Source organism: Cynara cardunculus (assembly GCF_001531365.2).
Source record: "Cynara cardunculus var. scolymus isolate 2C chromosome LG 14, CcrdV1, whole genome shotgun sequence".
Classification (NCBI taxonomy): Eukaryota; Viridiplantae; Streptophyta; class Magnoliopsida; order Asterales; family Asteraceae; genus Cynara; species Cynara cardunculus.
This window is the reverse complement of record NC_037541.1, coordinates 1,245,433-1,266,220: the sequence shown is the minus strand read 5'-3', so window position 1 is coordinate 1,266,220 and position 20,788 is coordinate 1,245,433. Positions and strand designations below refer to the sequence as shown.

Here is a 20,788-nt window from a genome sequence, read left to right as displayed (position 1 = left end):
ATAAAATTTTACAAAATAAAGGATATAAATAAAAATGAAAATGTAAGTTGAAGGGTAAAACTTGTAAATATAGAAAATCAGATTTTTTTTAAATGGGTGGGTCCCACACAAACTAACCTATTTCTACCAACAAAAATAAAACTAACCTATTTTTACAAACCTTTTTCAAAACCAACCCATTTTTGCAAAAAACTCATGGCTACTGCCCAAGAGCTTAAATATAACTAAAAAATGGTAAAATATTTTATAAAAAAAATATCCAACCTCTAATGGCAGTAACTACAAATTACAAAGTTACAAACACCATCTTAATGAGTCAGCAAAAATCATGTCTTTGGCTGCTTCCAAATCGACACCAATCATCGGTCACGCGAAAATCAAGAAACCGCATTGATTGCCAATGCTAGTTTCCGACATTGGCAGAACTATTGGCGGGATAACGACCATTTTCCACCATCCAAGTGTCAAAAGAAGCCGATAAACAGGGTAGGATGTGGAAGTGAATGAAGGGAAAAGTCCGATACAATCTGCTTCTCCATCTTTGTACCATGGATCCAAGTTTCAAAAAATTTACCAAATTGCGGCAAAGAAGCAGTCAAATGGCGTGGTCTCGACGGCTTCGGTCAGTGATGGATGGGTATACATCAGTCAGATATAGAGGATTTTACTCACAGTAACGCAGCGTTCGTAGTTAATAAGGATCCAATCGTTGGAATTTGGTCAGATTAGGAGTTCTGTTTGGATGTTGTCAAGGAACAGGAGAAGCGTTCTTAGGATATCGTGCTGAAGATGGCATTCGTTGTAAAACTCTCGGATACTCTGGCCTAAACCGTTTCGTTGACATTCCTTGAAACGATCTGATCCAAAACAAAGAGAATGTAAATATGTTAGATTGGGTCCAAACAACAACAAAAATTATGTGCATCATTTTGACAAGTTTCCACAAAAAAAACTCCAAAACTTGGACTTAGGGTCTGTTTGGTTGATTTTCCATTAAGTCATATATGAATAAAGTGGTCATTGTGAATTAATTTGTCTGTATAGATTGAGAAGATTTTTGTTTGGGAGGGTTTTTAATAGATGAAAGGAAAGTGTTTTTTAGTTGGGAGATGCAGGTCTGGAAAAAACTTGGCTTTCTACGTAAAGCTCCCCCAAGAAGCTTATTGAATAAGTTACTTTCTATATTATTAAGCCACTACCAAACAGTCATGTATAGCTCATCCAATAAGTTTTGAATCCCATTAAGCTTATTAAGCTGCTAACAGACAAACCCTTACTTTTCTATAGGTATCAAAACTACTTCAAGTAGTGTTTCAATAAGCTCCAAGAATTTTTTCCACTTTTTCCCAATTATGCCCCTTATATATTTGTAATTAACTTTTCAGCATGTCCTATTAGGTCAATTTGCATTATCATCTAGCTTATCTGTTAGCTTATCAACCAACAGCTTATCAGCTAGTTTGCCAAACATGGCCTAAATGGATATCAAAAGACTTGATGTTGTCCACATATGAATTCCTCCAAGACGAATATTATTGAAAATCCGAACATGGGTACTCCATATCCATATCCGCTACAGGCGAATACAAATGTGGATGTGAACATAACTACATCCCTATTAGTAAATATCCAAAATCTCACACTATATTTTGAGTTCTCATATCCGTTTGCAAGTATCCACATCAGTTCGAGATTTTATATGTAATAAACTAATTATATAACTACTATATTATGTATTATACCAAAGAAAACAAACCATAAATCCACTCGGGATAGGATGTACGAAAACCTTTCCTCTACCCCAAGTGGTAGAGCGATTGTTTCCCTGGCTGTTTACCGGTTACATATAAAAACAGTGCAAGTGCAAAAGAAAGTGACCTGGGAGAAGGTTGACGTTTTTGAGGATATTGCCCGATTCTTGATTTCAAATTTTGAAAAGCAGTTTCTGCCGCCTGGAGTAAAGTAAAACATGAGACTTGGTCAAGATAATATGCAGATTATGTCATGAAATATACGAACCCCTTTAGGTGCTTTCGGTACGGTCAGGGGATTGGACAACTACTAGGCAATACGGAATGGGTTACAGTGAGATGGGCGGGAGAAAGAATTGTGGAAGGTTTTCACATGGGGTAGTTTAGTAATTTACTAAGCTTATCTAGTCTCAACTGATTTTTGTTCCAACTATTTTGGTACGACATAAAAAAATGCATATTTGTCCCACTCAATCCTGTCCAGTCTCGGTCTAATTGTCACACCAAATGTGTGACAACAAGTTTTTGTTTAGTCTTGTACTGTCCCACATACCAAATCACCCTTTATAAAAGGAGGGGTAGAGTACGAGTGGGGCGTGATGGGGGCGGGGCAGGAAGAGGAGAGAAAGAAAGGATGGAAAGAACAGATAAATACCTGCATCTTCGCTTCATCCCATGTTAACCCAACTCCCTTACCCCACACTTCCCCATCTATTTCAACCTGGAAACATAACAGCAGCATCAAGCAAATGAGAAAAGTTGAAACTAGAACGGAATTCTTCTCCTAATTAAAAAGACCCAAATGACCCTATAAACCACAAATCAGTAATACCTGAGCATATAATTCGTTGTTCTGTCCCATATTAGTTGAAGCTTGAGGCTGAGGTTGGAAAGTCATGCCCAAACCCTCCATCATGCACTGAAATAACGAAAAGGTCGATATATGCCCAATCAATAACCAGAACCCAAACAATTGTCAATACTGGATTAAATAAAATCAAGCCAAACGAACCAAGTCTATCCCACCCAAAGGTGGGGGCAGAGGTGGGGGCGGGAATGGGGAAGATGTATATAGACCTCACCTCTACTCTAAAGAGTGGAGTGATCGTTTCCGTGAAGACTACTATATTAGATAACACATTAACCAATTATTTTCAAGTTAATGAGGATCTTACAAGTTCATTAAGTGCAGCAATCGACCCTTTCTTTGACCCATCCAACTTTGTATCTAGAGCCCTCATGGGTCCAGATGCAGTTGAAAATGTCATAGACTCCTCCCTCAACAAAGACTGATGTCCAAAAGAACTTCCGTCATTTACAAATCTTCCATCATCTCCATGAACAGAGCTTGTGCCAGATTTTAGGCGAGATAAATACTTATCTGCAACATCACCTAGAATGGTTACAATAATTGTTGACAACAAGCCACTATGGAAAGTAAAAACATAGAAGAGTATCTTGTGTCGATGAACCATTCATTTCTTCTGCCCAAAACTCAATAATTATTGAAGGGCATCACAGTCTATTAAAAAACTTATCAATACTTTAATAGATAATAAGGTCTCATTATCTTCTCTTAGAAAACATCCTACAACTCTATTAGTCTTCAAAGTTTCAACTTAAGGCATTCCGGCAAAGTAGATTTTATTCATTTGTTACCATGACCATTTTGTAACCTTAAATCATTGGCACTTCTTAAAAGTTTGTCCCTAATTATGACAAAACTCAAAATATAAAAGAAATAGATGATCTTGCTTTCATTATACTTTTTATTAACAAACAGTAAAAGAAAATAAACAAGCATACAACTCCAATCTTATTACATTGTTAACCTTAAACCACCAAATATTTTTTTTACCTGCCAAGTTCATAAGAGATGCCTCAGCAGCCTGATGTTGAGCTTCCCTTCGTGTTCTCCCACTTCCTTCACCAATTCTCTCTCCAGCAAACCATACCTGTAAAAGACGATAGATTGTTTGAGCAAATTCTAATGATTCACAGAAATTGTGTCACAAGTAACATTTTTGAAATTTAAAGGGATTTTGAATACCTCAAAAGAGAACTGCAGTTCAATGCTAGGGACCAAAGCCTGCTTGAATTCTGCCTACAAGCATAGATATAGTGAGTTGCCAGAACAAGATAAAAGCTTAATTTAGTTGATTCTCAAGCAAATACCATCTTAGCATGATAGTCTGCGAACATAATAGATTCTTAATTCGCCTTTGGTAAATTAGGAAAATTTACTGTTTTCATACCTTAGTTCCACACTTGTAGGCAATATAATGTAGATATTCAGCAGGGGATTCAGCATAAGAATCACTGTTGCCAGCTTCAATATCCATATCTCGGTTGCTGGATGATGATTGACCCAAGGAACTTTCCTCCCCTTCAAGATACATTCAGTAAATAAAAAATTATTTTCTTTGTAACGATGCAAGCTCATAAAGCAAAAGAAGTATCAAGGTATAAAGCTACAGGCTACAGAACTCTTGTTGTTGAAGACACATTCCAAGTTAGTACTTATTAGCCAATTGAGTTCGAATTATATATCCAACTGTAAGAATTTGATGACCTACAAAAGCCTCATCTCCTTAGAAATCCTGCAATTGGGATTTGAACTTTTCACCTAAAGATTTCTTAAATCTTTTCAAGTAATTCTACCTTTTATCATCCAAACCAACAGGTTAGGAATATAGTCGTGACACCTCAGTGTTGCATACATAAGGCCGCACACCACATCTCTAACAACATAAGGATATGCTGCCATGTGTGAGTAAACACATTAGTCCTTTCATTTTTACTTGCAAACCGGATCCATGTAGGTCTTACCTTAAAAGATAAGAAATAATATTTACCAATCTTGTTTTGGATTCAGTATTTACTGAACTTGCCCATGTTGATCAGAAGACTTTCTAAGCATTCATATATAGGCTTAAGCTCAGACTAAAACCCATATATATTTTTTGTGTCCAACTCATAGAAAAGTTTGAAACAACTCATGACACAGGGTTGAGATTTTCATGAAACGCAAACAATTGATGAGGCCCAATGATCAATTGGGCTTGACGATCACATGAAATCACAGGTCAAGATTTTAATCTTTTATGACAACCCTCGGCACATATTTGACAGATCAAAAAGCAAAATAAGAATTTAAGCCCAGTACTTCTCAACTTGGTCATAAAACCTACGATTCATAAGCCATAACGCTATCCACTGAAAATGACAAAACTCCTAAAATGAAACATGGAAATGCAAGGCAAAATGCCATATCCATTACAGCTTTGCTTCAGAAGATTAACATGTTCAATGACATTAACATCTTTCCCAACTTGGTGTGTTTTAACTTTTTATATTCTCTAACAATGTCGTTTAAATCTGAACCAATATAGTAACATTTTGGGTTTGACTACAAACCATAATCTGAATGGTCTATAAAAATGTTTTCCCTACTTCCTTATACACCGAGGCAGGAGAAATGGTAACAAATTTAAAATCAATTCCTCTCATCAAATTTACAAATGAAACCTAAACGATGAAGCAATAGTCAACAGATATTCTATATATAGTCAAACCAAAACGACGATTGTTAAAATTTCAAATTTAATATGCTGGTCAAAATATTATAGCTCACACCTCTGACAAAGTTCTTCATTAATAGACAGATAATGAATCAACCACTTATGTACAGAACAAGTGCAATTCCTTTCAAGGGAAAGATATCTCAACCATATAAAATCCTTCTAAGGAATGTAACCTAAAATTTAAAGGGAAATTTAACATTGCTAAAACATTAATACAGATAAGAAGATCGTGATTTCCATTAGTGAACTCGACAATAGAAGCAAAACCTCAAGCAGCAGCAATCAACTACAATTCTTAAGAAAAGAGAGAGATCGTTGTCCTGGTAACTTTTTCACAAAAATAAAATGAAGGAAAACAAGGCATTCCGGCACCAAATGTTGCACACTTCTTAATGAGTATGGAAGATCAAAAGTCACTGACAGGAATATCTCATCAACAATCAAGAGGTGTCTTCTAAAGGTAGAAAGAGTAAAAAGGAATAGTTCTAGCACTTGGTGAAAGTCGTACTACACTAACAAACTTTTCAAGGAAACTCTTGTATATGATTGGACTCTAACCACAATAATACATGTACAGCAGCTTACCTGGAAACGAGGGGTAAACAGGCGGAGAATGGCTTAACCTCAACCTATCATCCCTTTGAAGGGCCTGCAAAAATATATATGTTCATTCTTTTAGTAAATAGTCATCTACATCTAGTATTTATAGCATAATATACTAGCCTACTGCATAAGAGCAGTAGCAACATCAGTTACCTCCTTAGGAAGTCTCTGATTTTCAAGAACTCTATCAGGAAGTAAAGAAGTTTCCACCTTTTGAACAAAGAGTGGTGCACGAAGAGGGTGTTTTTTCTCGATGTGCATAGGCTCAGGATGTAGAGGGAATTCTTTAGGAGGTGCTATTCGGTTTAGTTGTCTTGGACCTATCTCCTCCCCCATTGGGAACCAGCCTCCACGTGAGTCGACTCGAGGAGCGGAAACTTGCATTGGAGGAGGCCTTACAGGAAACTGAGGTTCACTGCTAATTTGATCTCTCATGTCCATACCATGTTGCAAAATGAGTAGCCGCCTCCTTGTATCAGGATCCAGTTCAGATTCTGGCACCTCACCCTCTTCCCTTGCAGGAGAACTATGCAAGCTTGTTTCGGGAAGATTAACTTTAGTGAATGGTTCAAGTACAGGGGTTGCCTGAGGCAATTGCTTATTGGGGTATTGGACAATTGGCCCTGGAATTGTTGGTGGCACTATTGTTGGCTGAGGCATGGCTGCAGGTGCAGTATTGTACTGGAAAGTTGTCTTGAGTACCGGATCTAGGGTAGGTATCACTGGAGAGATGGTTGAAGCAGCTATAGCATCCTGGATGATCACAACAGATGAATTTATGATTAATCAAGTTTCTATAAAAATATATTTATTGTGGGATGTAGATAATTTTACTAATGAGAATACAAGAATACATGGTCAAAAGTGAAACTATTGTCACATTGAAATACATAAACCATGTAATCCTACAAAGAATAGCATCGTAAAAAGACTAATTACCTTCAATCTTCTTTCTACTTCAACATCTGCCATTCCATCAAAACCAAGTGGTTCTTTGTTCCCATTTAAAGCAGAAGCATCATCCTGGGCAGCAAGCAAATTATATCACCACAATTATTTACTTAACCCGGGTCTCAAGACACACTAATCATTATAAAACTGGAGAATAATAGAAACCAGAAAGAAGAGGAAAAGTTATGAAACTTGACACTTTCCCATCACTAACCTCAGAAATCAAATAGTTGCTCACGTCTGGAGGCAGAGGAATATCTTTGATTTCATCTTCATGTGCAACTTCAGTAATTTGCTGCAGAAGGCCATCATCGAAGTCTCTGTTCAAAGATAGAACTTGTCATGCTAAAAGAACCAACATGAATACCTTTATTACAATGATTGGATCTTAACCAAAACTTAGGAGGCCATTTAACATTAGATAGTGAAAAAGAAATGCAAATACTCCAAAAGATGCAACATGAAGGCAGTTGTAAACTACAGAAAATGAATTCTCATCCTTACTTGAAAAAACCACCTCTGACATTGCAAGCAACATTTCTTGCAACACAAAGGATAGGAACAGCACTGTTTGCCTAAAAGCACAAAGATAAACAAAGGAGTATTATTGCATAAGAAAGGATACTACAAACACATTTTTTTAAATTAAGAAAATAAATGGGTATAGTTAGTACTTCAGCTTGAGGAGCATAATATGGAGCAAAAGCAGGAACGACATGAACACGAGGTTGATCTTTCTCGTCCCACACCTTCAGACGATCATCAATAACTAACGCCATCTTGGGATGGCAGTTTCCATCTTGGAAAACATTAAAGAGTGATTTCTTCAACCCTGATAAAATGGAAATAAGTATGACTATTAAATTGCTCATATAACATTTATGGAACACGAATGATGAGTAACAACTACGCGATGTAATTGAAGAAACACAAGCTAGGTAATCGGCTTTCCATTCATATGGACAAGTGTCGGCCACACAACAAGTACGGTTTGAGTAATTCCCATACAACTTACCAGATTTCACACACACAATGCGGTTAAGTAACTCTTTTGTGCTTATTAGATTTGAATCTGGATCAAGAAGCCTCCACATTTCCAAAGCATAGTCCCTTTCAGCCATCGTACAAACATAAACCTCAAATCGCTTCCGTCCTCTTGCGATCAAGTAGCTTCTAAGATCCTCCCATGCAGGTCTCAGTCTCACAAGGACACTTGTATCACGGATCTGTAAAAATGTGAAGGTTTTAGTAAGATATTTAATAAACAAATAAGAAATAAGATCACGTAGCCATACAACATATGCAATCATCAACGCAATCAAACTGATGACCTAAACAGAACACTACTGGATTGAGAAGAAGTGTAAATTATAAACCAACGAAAGCAAGGAATAAGGTAAAGGGCCGGTTCAAAACAGTAGATGCATACCAGTGGGTTGATACGTGTGAGAATGACGTTCTTCTCCTGTAATCTTATAAGTGGACGGACAAGAGGTTGATGGTTGTCTGACAACGCGGGGACAGCCTCAGACTGCGACTTGATTACCTTGCCATTGTCAACAACTTGATCGCTCTCCGCATATTGCTTCAATATATTTCTATCATCTTGATAGCGTTTGATCTCAGCAAGCATACCAGCAACACGCTGTGGATCAACCTCACAGCTCACTTTCCGTTGTAGGGCTTCAATCCTATCCTCAAATGACCGCAATGTATTGGCCACTATGAGCGTCTCATCAAGGTCAAACACGATGCCAAGACATCTAAGGTTCAGCATGACAAGGCATGACTCATAAAGTCCTGGTGCAACATTAAACCCCCAAAAGCACGGAAATAAGTCGTTTCTCCTAGAGCGCATGGCTACCAAGTGAAGCTCCTCTCCACCAAGTGAGACAACAGCAGTCTGCATATGGGCATGTCGTCAATAGCACATTTTAAGTTTGAAATAGGATCAAAGAACACCACAAAATTTTGAAAATCCTATTGACCAACACACTTGAGTAGATTTCAGAATATCCATAAGATTACAACAAGACATAAATGAGAATTACGCATTTGCTTGTGGAGACCAACAAATAAGATCAGACTCCATAAGCAAAAAGACCATAAATACACAGGTCAACATGCAATGCTAAAAATGAATGATCTTGTCAAAAAAGTCATTACATCCCTGCTTGTGCTTTTAATAGATATTTGTTTAGTCACTTCCAATTTGTGAAGCCAAGGTAATGAAAAGAGAAACCCTTTTTACATGGATATCCCTTATTTGTTTTAGCATGTTTTATTCAACCTGCTTCAACACAGAATTATGATAGAACCAGCTATTGTATCCGGTAAACCGATTAAGAGCTTTCTTTGTACTGATGGTATAGTTTGAAGAAAAATTATCCATGAAGTTACAGTCCACTACATGAAGCCAATTAAAGAGCATGTCTTGTTACACATATGGTTTATTCTTCAGCACCAATTTTTATTCCAGGAAGAATCATCCAGTTTATAAGTTTAGATACTCCAATAAACTTCAGTCAAGAATTATATGTAGAGGGTAACATCCACGGGTCCAAACTTTAGGCAAAACTGCAAATTGCAAGTCAAATCAGTCCATTCAAGAATTATAAGCTAGTCCCCCATTTGTATTTCCTATAAATGATCCCGAACTGCAAATTATGACACAGATCGGTCTCTGATTAAGAATTTAAGATTTATGTTCGCATTTTGTAATATTCTGAGTAACACAAGACAGTCCAAAATTCAGAGAAAATATATGGGTTCTTCATCAAGTCAATCCAAAGTTAAAAAGCAAAGTGAAAACTGTTGAAAGTTTCAATTTTAGGTTTTCTTTAAGGGTCTCATCTTTGTCCACCAAAGTCCTCACAATAAAAAGTTTGCAGCTGAAATTAGGGTTTTGAGTTAAATTTCAATTTCAATAGGTTGTGGTCATCTTCTTTTTGTTAATCTGTTTATTCTGAGGTTGGCAAATATACCTTGTTCTCCCTGAGACATGAAGAGTGCAACAGATGGAGCTGCGAGTTCGAGTTGATGGTGTTGCTGCACTCCAATTTCAAGCAAACCCCAGTTGTTGGTGAAGTAATGGTGTGAAGAACAGCAAGTGGCGAGCACCTCTCACTTGGTGTGGAATAGTACGAAATCCGGATTTTGTCCTTCAATTTCTCTCTCATATTCAGATTCATCAGATGAGGATTAAAATAAACCTCAACATCACCAAGTACTTTTTCCCCATCACAAACAGCCACCACAGATTTATACATTCTGTTTTTCCTTCAAAAATCAATTTCTTTATAAAAAAATTCCAAAAAGTAAAAAAGAAAAATTATCAGAATCTTGAGCGATAATTTCTCTCTCTCTTTTCCCCTTCGTCTTCTTCGATTTGTTCTTGTTGTTCAGTGTACAGATTCATATACATACAGATCACTAATCTATCATCAATCATCAAGTTTTTCCGTTCGATTGATTGAATTCATCTTATCGTCTCAGTTAAATCACAAAAAACAAACACAATTTATAACTGATCTTGATCCGTTGTTCGACAAACAAAAAAAAGACCAATTTAGGGCGAGATTTTTTAGATCTGTAAACGGAGGCGCTGATGAACGATCGGCGAGTTTTAGATTTGGATTTTTACATCCATTTGGGGGAAATTTAGATGAAGATGATGATGTTTGACGAGGAAGATGATGGATCGATGAACTTGAAACCCTAGATTAGATGCGGGATACACAAAGAAATTGAAAGGTCAAAATTTGCTTACACACAGTCTCTCTCTCTCTCAAATTTTCTCTCTCTAGAAAACCTGTTTGGGTGTGAGGGTTTGTTGTTAATGGGTGATGTCATATATAATGTGTGAGAGGCGTAGGTTTAGGGTTAGCAAATTACGCCCGAATTGCATACGCGCCGTTAGTTTAGGTTACCTTCATCTTTGTCCCCACACAACAACAATTAATAAAGAAATGTTGGGTTCACGTAAGATCAAGGATTTTTTGTGAGACCTGTAAGATTAATTTATGTTCATTGATTAACTTTATAAGCTAATGATCTAATGGTCTAAAGTTGTATGGTGGCAAATTTGTGATTATTGAGAAGTTTCGTGGCAATTTTGTGATTATAAATGTTTATATTGTAGATCTAATCTAAGGATAGATAATTGGTCTTACAGGTCTCACGAAAAACTATCGATCTCACATGATCCTAAGTCTAATAAAAAGAAAAGAAAAAAAGATGGATCATTAATGATATTATTTATAATTATGGCTTATTTGATAAGCTATATATAACTGTTTAGTAGTTATCTAGGATTTATTTCTTAGTAGCTTAATAAGACTTATAGTTTATTCAGTCAGTTGTGAATGATTGTTTAGTTGTGGATTAATGTAATGTAAAGTGACTTGGGGGCTATTTGATTGGTTTTGCATTAAGTCATGTATGGACAAACATTTTTATGTGGATTAATCTGTCTGTGTAAAACCATAAATTAAGATACTTTGTTATTTGTTTCCTGTGTTGAACAAACGATCCAGATGTCATATATGATTGTTTTAGGCTTTTACCGCTCATTGTATATTAAGTAGTGATTAAGATAACTATTTGTTTAATAATAAATATATTAAGCAGTTTCTAGTATAAAGTTTTATGCAGAAAGTCAAGTTCTTTCGAAACATGTACCTTTTAGTTAAAAAATATGCTTCGTCCATCTATGGAAAAGAGCTCTCAAACAAAAAAAAAATCAATCTATGCAAACAGATTAAACTGCACAGACAATTTTATTTGTATAAGACTTGATGGAAAACCAACCAAACCGCCTCTTAATTATGTAGAAAGTGGTTTGTTCGGTAAGCTTCTAGATGAGGTTTTATACAAAAAGGAAAGCTTTTTCGAAACATGTTCCTCCCAATTAAAAAACATGTTCCTTCCATATATGAAAAGCCCCTTCCAAACAAAAGTTTTACCGGTCTATACAAACAAATTAATTTACACACACAGTTTTATCCATACAGGATCTGATGAAAAATCAACCAAACAACTCCTAAAATTTTGGTACATCTGGTTTATATAAATCTAAAAACATCGTCCATGAACTTTAAAAACATATTCAACAGTTATGCTATAGTTTTTTCTAAAATAGAGTATCAATTAGCTATTGGAGCAAAAAACTCTTAGGGGGCATTTGGATCGTCGAAATCCGATGGAATTGAAATGGTCAATTTCGTTGACCAATTCCATTCTGACTTTTGGTTACCTATGGAATGGAATTAAATTCCAAATATTTCCTTAAATGTGGATTTGATCATTCCTTCATAAAAGTGATGGAATTGAGATCCATTCCAACCAGTATTTTGAAAATGATAAAACTACCCTCACTAAAAGATAAAACCCTAGCCGCTAATGTAACTCCTTCACGATCGACTTCTTTCTCTCAATCAACAGATTATTCTAGTCATTCTCCTTCATTTATTGAAGTCTGGACTCCTTCAAGATCGATTTCTTCCTCTGTGAATCCTTCACCGATTGATTTCTCAAACATGTATTTCTTCCATTCGATTTCTTAAACTTGTACTGCTTCCATTCAGTTACTGTTTCCATTCAATTTCTCAAACTTGTACTGCTTCCTTCACCAAAAGGTGACCCATAGCATCACGGCTTCGATTTAGGAGCACTGCTTCGACCCATAAACATCACTGTTTCCTTCAGTTTGAGTCGAGGCTGAAGAAGCACAGATGGATGAGGGAAAGAAAGATAAAAAGTAAGAAAAAAGGAGAAGGTTGTTATTGTGTTAATTTGCTCTCCATATGTAATGTAATTAAAAAAAAATCAAAGAAACAGTATTTTTGTCATTTTTCATAATTCCATTCCAAATTTTGTTGCAAACAAAACAAACAGATTCCAATTTATTAAACATGTTACATTTCATCCCTGTCAATCAAACACTTGGTCAAACATGATAACATTCAATTCCAATTCCTTTCAGATTCCAATTCCTTTGACCTATCTCATTCATTCAAAAAATCATTATGCGAACCAAACGCCCCCTTATAAATCCCCAACTTTTCTATCACAGCATAACCATTGAAGATGCTCTATTAAGTACATAAATGATCATTAAAGTTTACATTTTGCTTTAAAAATAATCATTCTGACTGATTTGTTAAAAAAAAATGTGTCAAATGATGGGCATTTTCATCTTTTCTCTCTTTTGTAGTCTTTAACCCACCCTTTCCTGACCTCCATCTTTTACATTCTGACAGCCTCCCCGTTAGGGTGGGGCCACTGTTAAACAGGAACGTGATAAGGGTGGTGGTCAGGGGAAACGATAAGGGGACAGGGTCATGAGGAATCAATATAGGAAGTTGAACAGTTAATCTGATCCATCCTCTTCGTTTTATACAACATGTATAACATCCTTTTTTCAATATAATATTTTACTAATTTTACACTTCTGTTATCTTTTACTTGGTTTTATCTGTTACACACCCTACCACTCCCCAAATTGGCTTCTTGCATTTTCCGATAACCTTCCCATAAGGGGCGGGGTTACCGTTGAACACATGAAGGTGACGGGTTGCTGTCACGATGAAATGGGAAGGAGAGGGGTGTATATTAAATAAAAAATGTATTTTTAGAATTTAATTTAATATAAAATAAATAAATCATATAATATATTGTTTAATTTTTAAAAGTGATATTAATGAAAATGGTTAAATACAGATTTGGTTCTTGTGGTTTACATAAATTAATGAGTAAGGTCCCTGAAAAGAATTATTAACAAAAAACATCTCTGTCATTTTTTTTATAACGGATATGATTCTTCCTCTAACTCCCTCGGTTAAGTTTACGTTAGCGAGGGGCAGTTTTGTCTATTCACCCTCCTCTTATCTCAACTTCGATCTTCAATGACATATTTGGTCCTTCAAACTACTTTTCATTTTACAACATATTTGGTCCCTTAAAATATATTACAGTTATATAAGATATAAAAATATAACTTTAACTGTTACACATTAAGGTGATTATAATTAATAAACAAATAAATATATAAAATGTTATAATTTAACATTAACCGGTTGAAGATTATTAGTGTTATTATGATGTGTTAAATTATATCATTATTACATAATAAAACTAATAATCTTCAATCGATTAGTGCTGAATTGTAATATTGTTATATTTTATTAGTTATAATTTAATTATAACCATTTTAATGTATATTAGGGGTTGTTTGGCCGTTGTTGAATGGTTTGGTGCAAAATAATTAAATGGTCAGAATGATTAAGAAGTTATCATGATATAGTGTAAAATGAAATATAACTATTTCGCAATTATTTACAACGAAATTAGGGCGCTGAATGGTTAAGAGATGCCTATTATTCAAAATCATTAAACGAGTTTTAGAACCATTAAGAGACAAACTTTTTTTTCGCCAACAAGATTCATCTCTTAACGATTCAGAAGAAGACTCTTAATTGAACTATTAAGAGGTAAACAAACAACCCCTTAGTTGGTTTAAATAAACTACTTAAACTTATATTTTTATATATAATATAACTATAATACTATTTTGTATATTAATTAGTTTTAGTAAAATGCTAAAATTTAAAACTTTTATATCTTATTATCTAAAATATTGTTAGATATTTAATTTTATAACTATTTTTAATTGTCAGCTAATTAAAACAAAAAGAGTAAATTACATTTTTGGTCGAGTCTCGTCATCTCCATCACGACATTTGAGAAGGAGCAGTTCCAATGTATCATATGCAGAAGGAGCCAGATCCGTCTCCAACCATCTTCTGTTCCCTTTCTATACCACCAAATATGCCCCTCTCTCTTCGTCTTCATCATGAATCGAACCCCCTGACTCTTCATGATTCGACCCCTCCTGCAAATATGCTTCTACATCTCATCTAAATACCAGATCCACATATGTTTCATCTGTATTTCTCAGCCGATAGGTTCATTGATTCAAATCTGGTTTATGAATTTTTTTCAAGCAGACCAGGGTTATGTTTCAAAGGTTTGTGGTCTGAGGTTTTTTTATTTATTTCAAAGATCTGTGATTTTTTCCGCGAGCAGATCTAGATATGTTTCAAATATATGTAGTTTGAGGGCTTTATGTCATGTTTATTGATGTTATTTGATCTTAGTTCAAAGTCTTTGATTTATTTATGGATCTTTAAGGTTGATTTGATATTAGAACCTGTTAAGATCTTCATGATGATGAAGTGTAAATTTTTTAACTAGGTTTGAATATGGTGTTAGTTTGTCTTCAGAGAAGATGAGCAGTGACGAAGGTGGGTCATCGGAGAATATGAACTGGTCAAAGTTACAAGATGTCTGTTATAATTTGAAACTAAACAGACATGTGGCACCATTTAGTTGGTGAGATAAAAAGAGACGGAGCCAGCTATTGATAAAGAATGGAGTAAATTACATGTTTGGTCATGTGGTTTTAATAGAAAATAAAAAATAAATTAAATGACTAAAACACCCCTCTAAACTAACTGAGTTAACATCATTTTTTGGATGGAGTTAGATTTAGAGATCCAACATGTTATAAAATGCAAACTTACATGTATGCAATCCATAGATATTTCAAAATAGGGACTCAAAGTGTTAAAACACATAAGCCACAGGGACCAAGAATGTAATTTACTCAAACAAAAATTTATCAAAATTATATTTTATGTGAGCTTAAGGATTTCATGGAAGTAATGTCTGTGAAAAGATAAAATATTTCATGGTAAAATTTAAGCTTCAAATTTTATTTAATTACCTTTGCTAATTATATTTAGAAAATGATGTTTGTACCACCAAATTTTAATGGTTAAATGGAGGGACCAAATCATAAGAATGAAAGTTTGAGGGACCAAATATGTTATAATAATGTAAATTAGTTCGAGGGATCAAATATGTTATTGAAAATTGAAGTTAGGGAAAGAAGATGGTGAATGGACAAAAATATCCCCTTACTAACGAAAACTTAACTGAAGGGTTAGATGAATGACCATATCCGTTATAAAAATGAAACTATAAGAACACTCATTGTTAATAATTCTTTTCAGGGACCTTACTTGTTAATTTATGTAAACCAAAAGGACCAAATTTGTATTTAACTTGTCTTTATATTATCTAATCATTTTTAGGTGTACCTAATTTATTTATTTTTCTTTCTAAATTCTTTTAGAAGTGAAGTCTATAATTTACTACTTTATATGGACAACTTATTATACATTTAGGTGTCGTTTATCAAACGCTTACTCGGGTAAGTGTTTACTAAGTCACTTTACTTTACTGGATAAATATGACAATGACTAAAAATCTTACCCGATAAGAACGACGGCAAGAATCGAGAGCCTTAATGCCCGGTAAGTGAGAATGAGGACTCTTACAATGGTTAACGTTTATCGGGATAAATTGTTGCATACGATGCGTTTTAGTGAATAGAATCATACCTGGTAAGTAAGTGATAATGTTGAATTTTACCGGTAAGTGTTTAAGTAAACAGCCCCTTAAACTTAAAAAATTAATTGAGAAATATCTCAAATACAAGATAATACATATTTTTGAAGGTCATGAACAATTTACACAAGTTTTTTTTTTTTTTTTTTAGCGATGTTTAGAAAAAAAACCTGACTTTCATTTTTTTTTTTTTTTTGTGTTTTATTGATGGTTAGAAATGCAAAACACAAAAAAGGGGGTCTCTTGCATTTATCTATATTTGGAGGTCTTGTTTGTTTTTTTCTTTTCAGTTCTTGATTACCTCTTTATGTCTGATTCGGTTAGACATTTTTACATTTAGACTGTTTGTTTTTATTTTATTTTCATATGCTCTTATCACTTAACAAGGCATGAATAAAATAGAGGTAACCTAATCTCTTTATATCTTCTTAATCGAACGCACACCTACACCAGTTCTCTCTAATCGAACACACCCCTCCATCAGTTCTCCAATCGAACACGCTTCTCCATCTCCATTGTATGTATCTCCATCGCCTCCACCAGTTCCATCGTCTGCATCTCCATCTCCTCCGCTAGTTCCAGTTCCCTGTGCGTTTTCGTCCCAGTCGGTTTACGTCTTTGTAGGTTTTTGTTTTTGTCTTTGTGCAAACGATAAGGTATTTTTGTTCCTGTTTTGGTAGATTTGTTGTTTTGTTATATGATTTCGTTTCTGTTTTAGTAATATGGTTTCGTTCCTGAATTATATGATTTCCCTTTTCTTTATACCCATAAGTTTTCTTGAATTCTTGTTCATACCACTGCTTCTCGTCGGATTTATCCATTGCTTAATATTTATATTATTTCATACGATTTATGTTTTTCATGTCAAAAGTGAACTAGAAATTGGTCTCTCTTTACTGATGCTTTTCATCGGATTTATCCACTGCTTAATAAATTGTTTGACTTTAGTTTTTGGATTATGGAGAAACTCAAGGAAAATGCAATATTAGAGGCAGAAAGGTTCAACACGGTCGTACTTGATTGATGATTTGAACTGTTTAAGATATCTATTATTCAAACTTTTGAAGTACTTAATTTTAAGACTTACCAATTTCATATATATTTTGATGAATGTAATAACCAATAGCTTTCTTTTATACATTTTAAACAGTATTTATCGTATTTCATTCCTCAAATTTATGTATACTACCAACCCGTCGTAACCCACAAGGGTTGGGTTGAATTGAGATTATTTCAAACCGTAATAATTGAGTTGAGTTGTAAAAATGTCCCAAACCATCCAACCCAACCCGTGTATACCCCTAATTTTTAGTGTTGGATTAAAAATAACGATTGTTAGATAATTTTACATTTATTTTAATAATTAGTTTTCTTATTGTGATTATTTATATGGATATATGTATTTAAAAGTGAGTGTGTGATATTAAATCATTTAAAACCATAATTAGTTGTAATAAAATATGATGCAATAAATAATATGCGGATATGTTTTGTTGTTGTGAGTTGTAATAATCAATTTTATGGCACTGAGTAGTTGGTAAATTGTGATTATTTAATGAAATAACAAATAAAAGCAAATATATATTATATATAGGGGCAAATTCAAACGAGAATGCTAACTATTTAAGAAAAAGATTATTAATGTACAAAATCATATATGATCTGGACCTGCGACTTAAGTGGTCTCAAAAGTTGTTTGCTTCCATTTAATGTAAATCAAATGTGATTTTGTACATCAACGACATTTTTCTTAAATAATTAGCGTTCTCGTTTCAACTCTCTCTCTCTCTCTCTCTCTATATATATATATATATATATATATAAGACATTGCAAACAAGGCTTACAGAGGTATAAGAGATCTAAAACATTGTTTCACTGCAAATCTTCAGGAACTGTTGTCGGACCTTGTGTGCTCAAGATAATTGGTCGTATGGATCTTCTTGAAAGGTTATGTTTTCGTATAAAGACGGAACTAGTGTTGTTTTGCAAGCTTTCTTTGCCAACCGACAACAGTTGGGGTTAATATTTTACATATGCATTACGAAAATTTAATATGCCCGACTTGATTAAGGGTCGTATCTGTAACCGGTAAGGGAATGTAGATGCTGGTTTAGAAGATACGGGTCTTGTACTCTTGTTGCAGATAATGCTTTGTACTGATAGTCATGGCACATATAACACACAAAATGTATCTTTAGGGGATGCTATTCCAATGCAATAAACGACATAGTGAAAACAATTACAAAAGGTGATCAGATCATATTTTTTGCACGGGTTGTTACCATAAAAGTCATTTATGTTTCACTTACATGCAATATATTATACATGAGAATACATTATAGTTCATTAAGTCGTTTTGGCTACATACGTACATCTATGACATACCATGTTGGTTCGTCTAAGTCATCTGATGACACCCCATATGACTTATGACTTATTTCTGTTCTGTTACACTTCCATTGTACTCAAAGATTAAGTCATGTGTTAAATCAAGGTGTTATAGTTACCATCCCCATTATCATACCACCAGCCGTTGTCTTCAATCAGGGCCACATAAAAACCCGTTAACCCATCTAACCCAACTTGGATATAGATCAAACCAACCTAACCCAAACCAAAACGTCAGTTAATTCCTAAAATACGCAAACATATTTTGGCTTGAAATAGGTTGGGTCCAACCTGATGCCCTGGCTACTCCTTATTCATCATCCCTTGTTTATGCCTCCAAAGTTACGTTAACATTTTATAAACTATAATTGAACTTTAATGTTACGTCATGCTGTTTATTTTCTAGCCTTCCTTTATCTTTTATATCAATACATTAGATGGTTGATCGTAATGCTGCGTAGGTTTTTTGTCTTATTTTCAAATTATCAGTTGTTAAACTATACTTGTTTACGTAATGAAATCTCTTTGCTTCAATAATTATATCTCTACTTCGATGATTAATGGTAGTTTAGGTGCTTACGTAAAGCTACTAACGCCAGCGGCCCACATACAAACCTAAAAGTACAAAATTTAAATATAAACATCACCAGATACAACAATCATATTCATATCTGATTTCTTTTAAACATCATCACAATAAAAAATAAAATAACTAAAACAAATTTCCATTTTAGTGCGAATCAGAAAAAAAACCCTAGTTCGAATAGAAAACCAAGATCAACAGAAATATAGTAGCAAACCACAATTGGCAACTGGATGGATACTGTCATATGAAAAAAGCAAAAAATCCCAAACCGATTTTTCCAAATCACACAAGTTTAGACAAACTTGGACGATGGATGACAACACTGCGAGGTTCCATCTAAGGGACCAACAACATGGTCGACGATCGGACAACAATACTATCGACATGTGTTCCATCTGATCCTAAGTCGTGGATACTGATCATATCACTATTGTCATCGTTCTGATGATAAAATGTACAGTGCTAGCAAAAAACGTAAAAAAAGCAATTTAACATATAAAATTGTAAGTATTTCATCCCTCGTGATGATTTGCATAAGATAATTTAACTGAAAGCAGATGAAAATAATATAACTATAATCTATATTATATTATAAAGCATTTGATAAAAACTCTTAAAAACCATTTTTTATGCATGAAGTCCTTTATATTAATGCATATTACTTAAAATTCAAGATTACAAGTAAACTATGCATATATTCAACTTATTAAAGTTTCATGTTTGAATTCGTGTAACTAAATGCGGATAAACATAATTAAATAGAGGATAAATATATCTTTTTAAAATATAAAAAATCTAAAATATAATTAGGATAATTATTGAGTTATAACAAAATAATTAATTATTATCCTTATAAGAAAATTATATTACTAAACCAAATATAAATTATTTCGTTATTGAACCTAAATTAAATTATAATAAAAAGAATTAAATTAAAAAATTACAAAAAAATATGAATTTTAAATAGTTAATTTGATACTAATATTGATATATTTTTATCAAATTTATATTTTATTCAAAAATAAAAATATAATCGCTTTTTCAAAATCACATAACCATACTATAACATCGACTGAGATAAATAATAAAATAAAATATTAAAATCAAGATATATCTCACTGTATTGCACGAGTACTCTTCTAATAATAAAATGCATGATTAATAAATGTATCTTTTGTTTAAATTTGAATAATGCAATAAAAAAAATTAATATTCTTTCATCTCAAACCCTAGAAAAATTCAAAATCCAACCCGACAGAAAAACGGGCCAGTTACCAAATCCTGACCCGAATATGTAAATGGGCCATCAACGGTAACCAACGGACCAGTGACGGTATCGGACGGCCGGGATCCGACCCAAAACAAAGAGGATCCGACTCGCGAACAACCTCCGTCTAAAAACCTTCGAAAGAATCCCAATTCGAGTTTTCAGCTCATACCCAGAGAGGGATCT

At 34.1% G+C, this 20,788-nt stretch overlaps 1 protein-coding gene across 6 annotated transcripts; it reads right to left on the bottom strand.

The window, feature by feature from the left end:
* Positions 1-129: 129 nt before the first annotated feature.
* LOC112526505 (RNA polymerase II C-terminal domain phosphatase-like 1) lies at positions 130-10,706 on the bottom strand. 6 transcript variants are annotated; one of them, XM_025136806.1, is made up of 17 exons: positions 9,874-10,706; positions 8,319-8,792; positions 7,905-8,115; positions 7,564-7,721; positions 7,394-7,464; positions 7,104-7,209; positions 6,878-6,961; positions 6,092-6,691; positions 5,921-5,984; positions 4,007-4,137; positions 3,802-3,855; positions 3,610-3,706; positions 2,927-3,144; positions 2,584-2,670; positions 2,407-2,472; positions 1,879-1,952; positions 130-857 (listed from the first exon to the last, which is right to left on the bottom strand). In XM_025136806.1, exons 1-17 carry the CDS (start codon positions 10,156-10,158, stop codon positions 749-751), a joined length of 2,889 nt encoding a protein of 962 aa, XP_024992574.1. In that variant the 5' UTR covers positions 10,159-10,706; the 3' UTR covers positions 130-748. The 6 variants fall into 6 exon arrangements, with proteins under 6 accessions (XP_024992574.1, XP_024992575.1, XP_024992570.1 ...); XM_025136807.1 differs by having other exon boundaries at positions 2,927-3,132; XM_025136802.1 differs by having other exon boundaries at positions 7,564-8,115.
* Between the last annotated feature and the right edge of the window lie 10,082 nt (positions 10,707-20,788).

Excerpts from the sequence above, each read along its gene's own strand:
- LOC112526505 (XM_025136802.1), bottom strand. The coding sequence starts at position 10,158 with ATGTATAAATCTGTGGTGGCTGTTTGTGATGGGGAAAAAGTACTTGGT. Across the intron at positions 3,707-3,801 it reads AACTGCAGTTCTCTTTTGAG|GTATGGTTTGCTGGAGAGAG; the intron begins GTATTCAAAATC and ends CGTCTTTTACAG. Across the intron at positions 3,145-3,609 it reads ATCTCTTATGAACTTGGCAG|GTGATGTTGCAGATAAGTAT; the intron begins GTAAAAAAAATA and ends TAACCATTCTAG.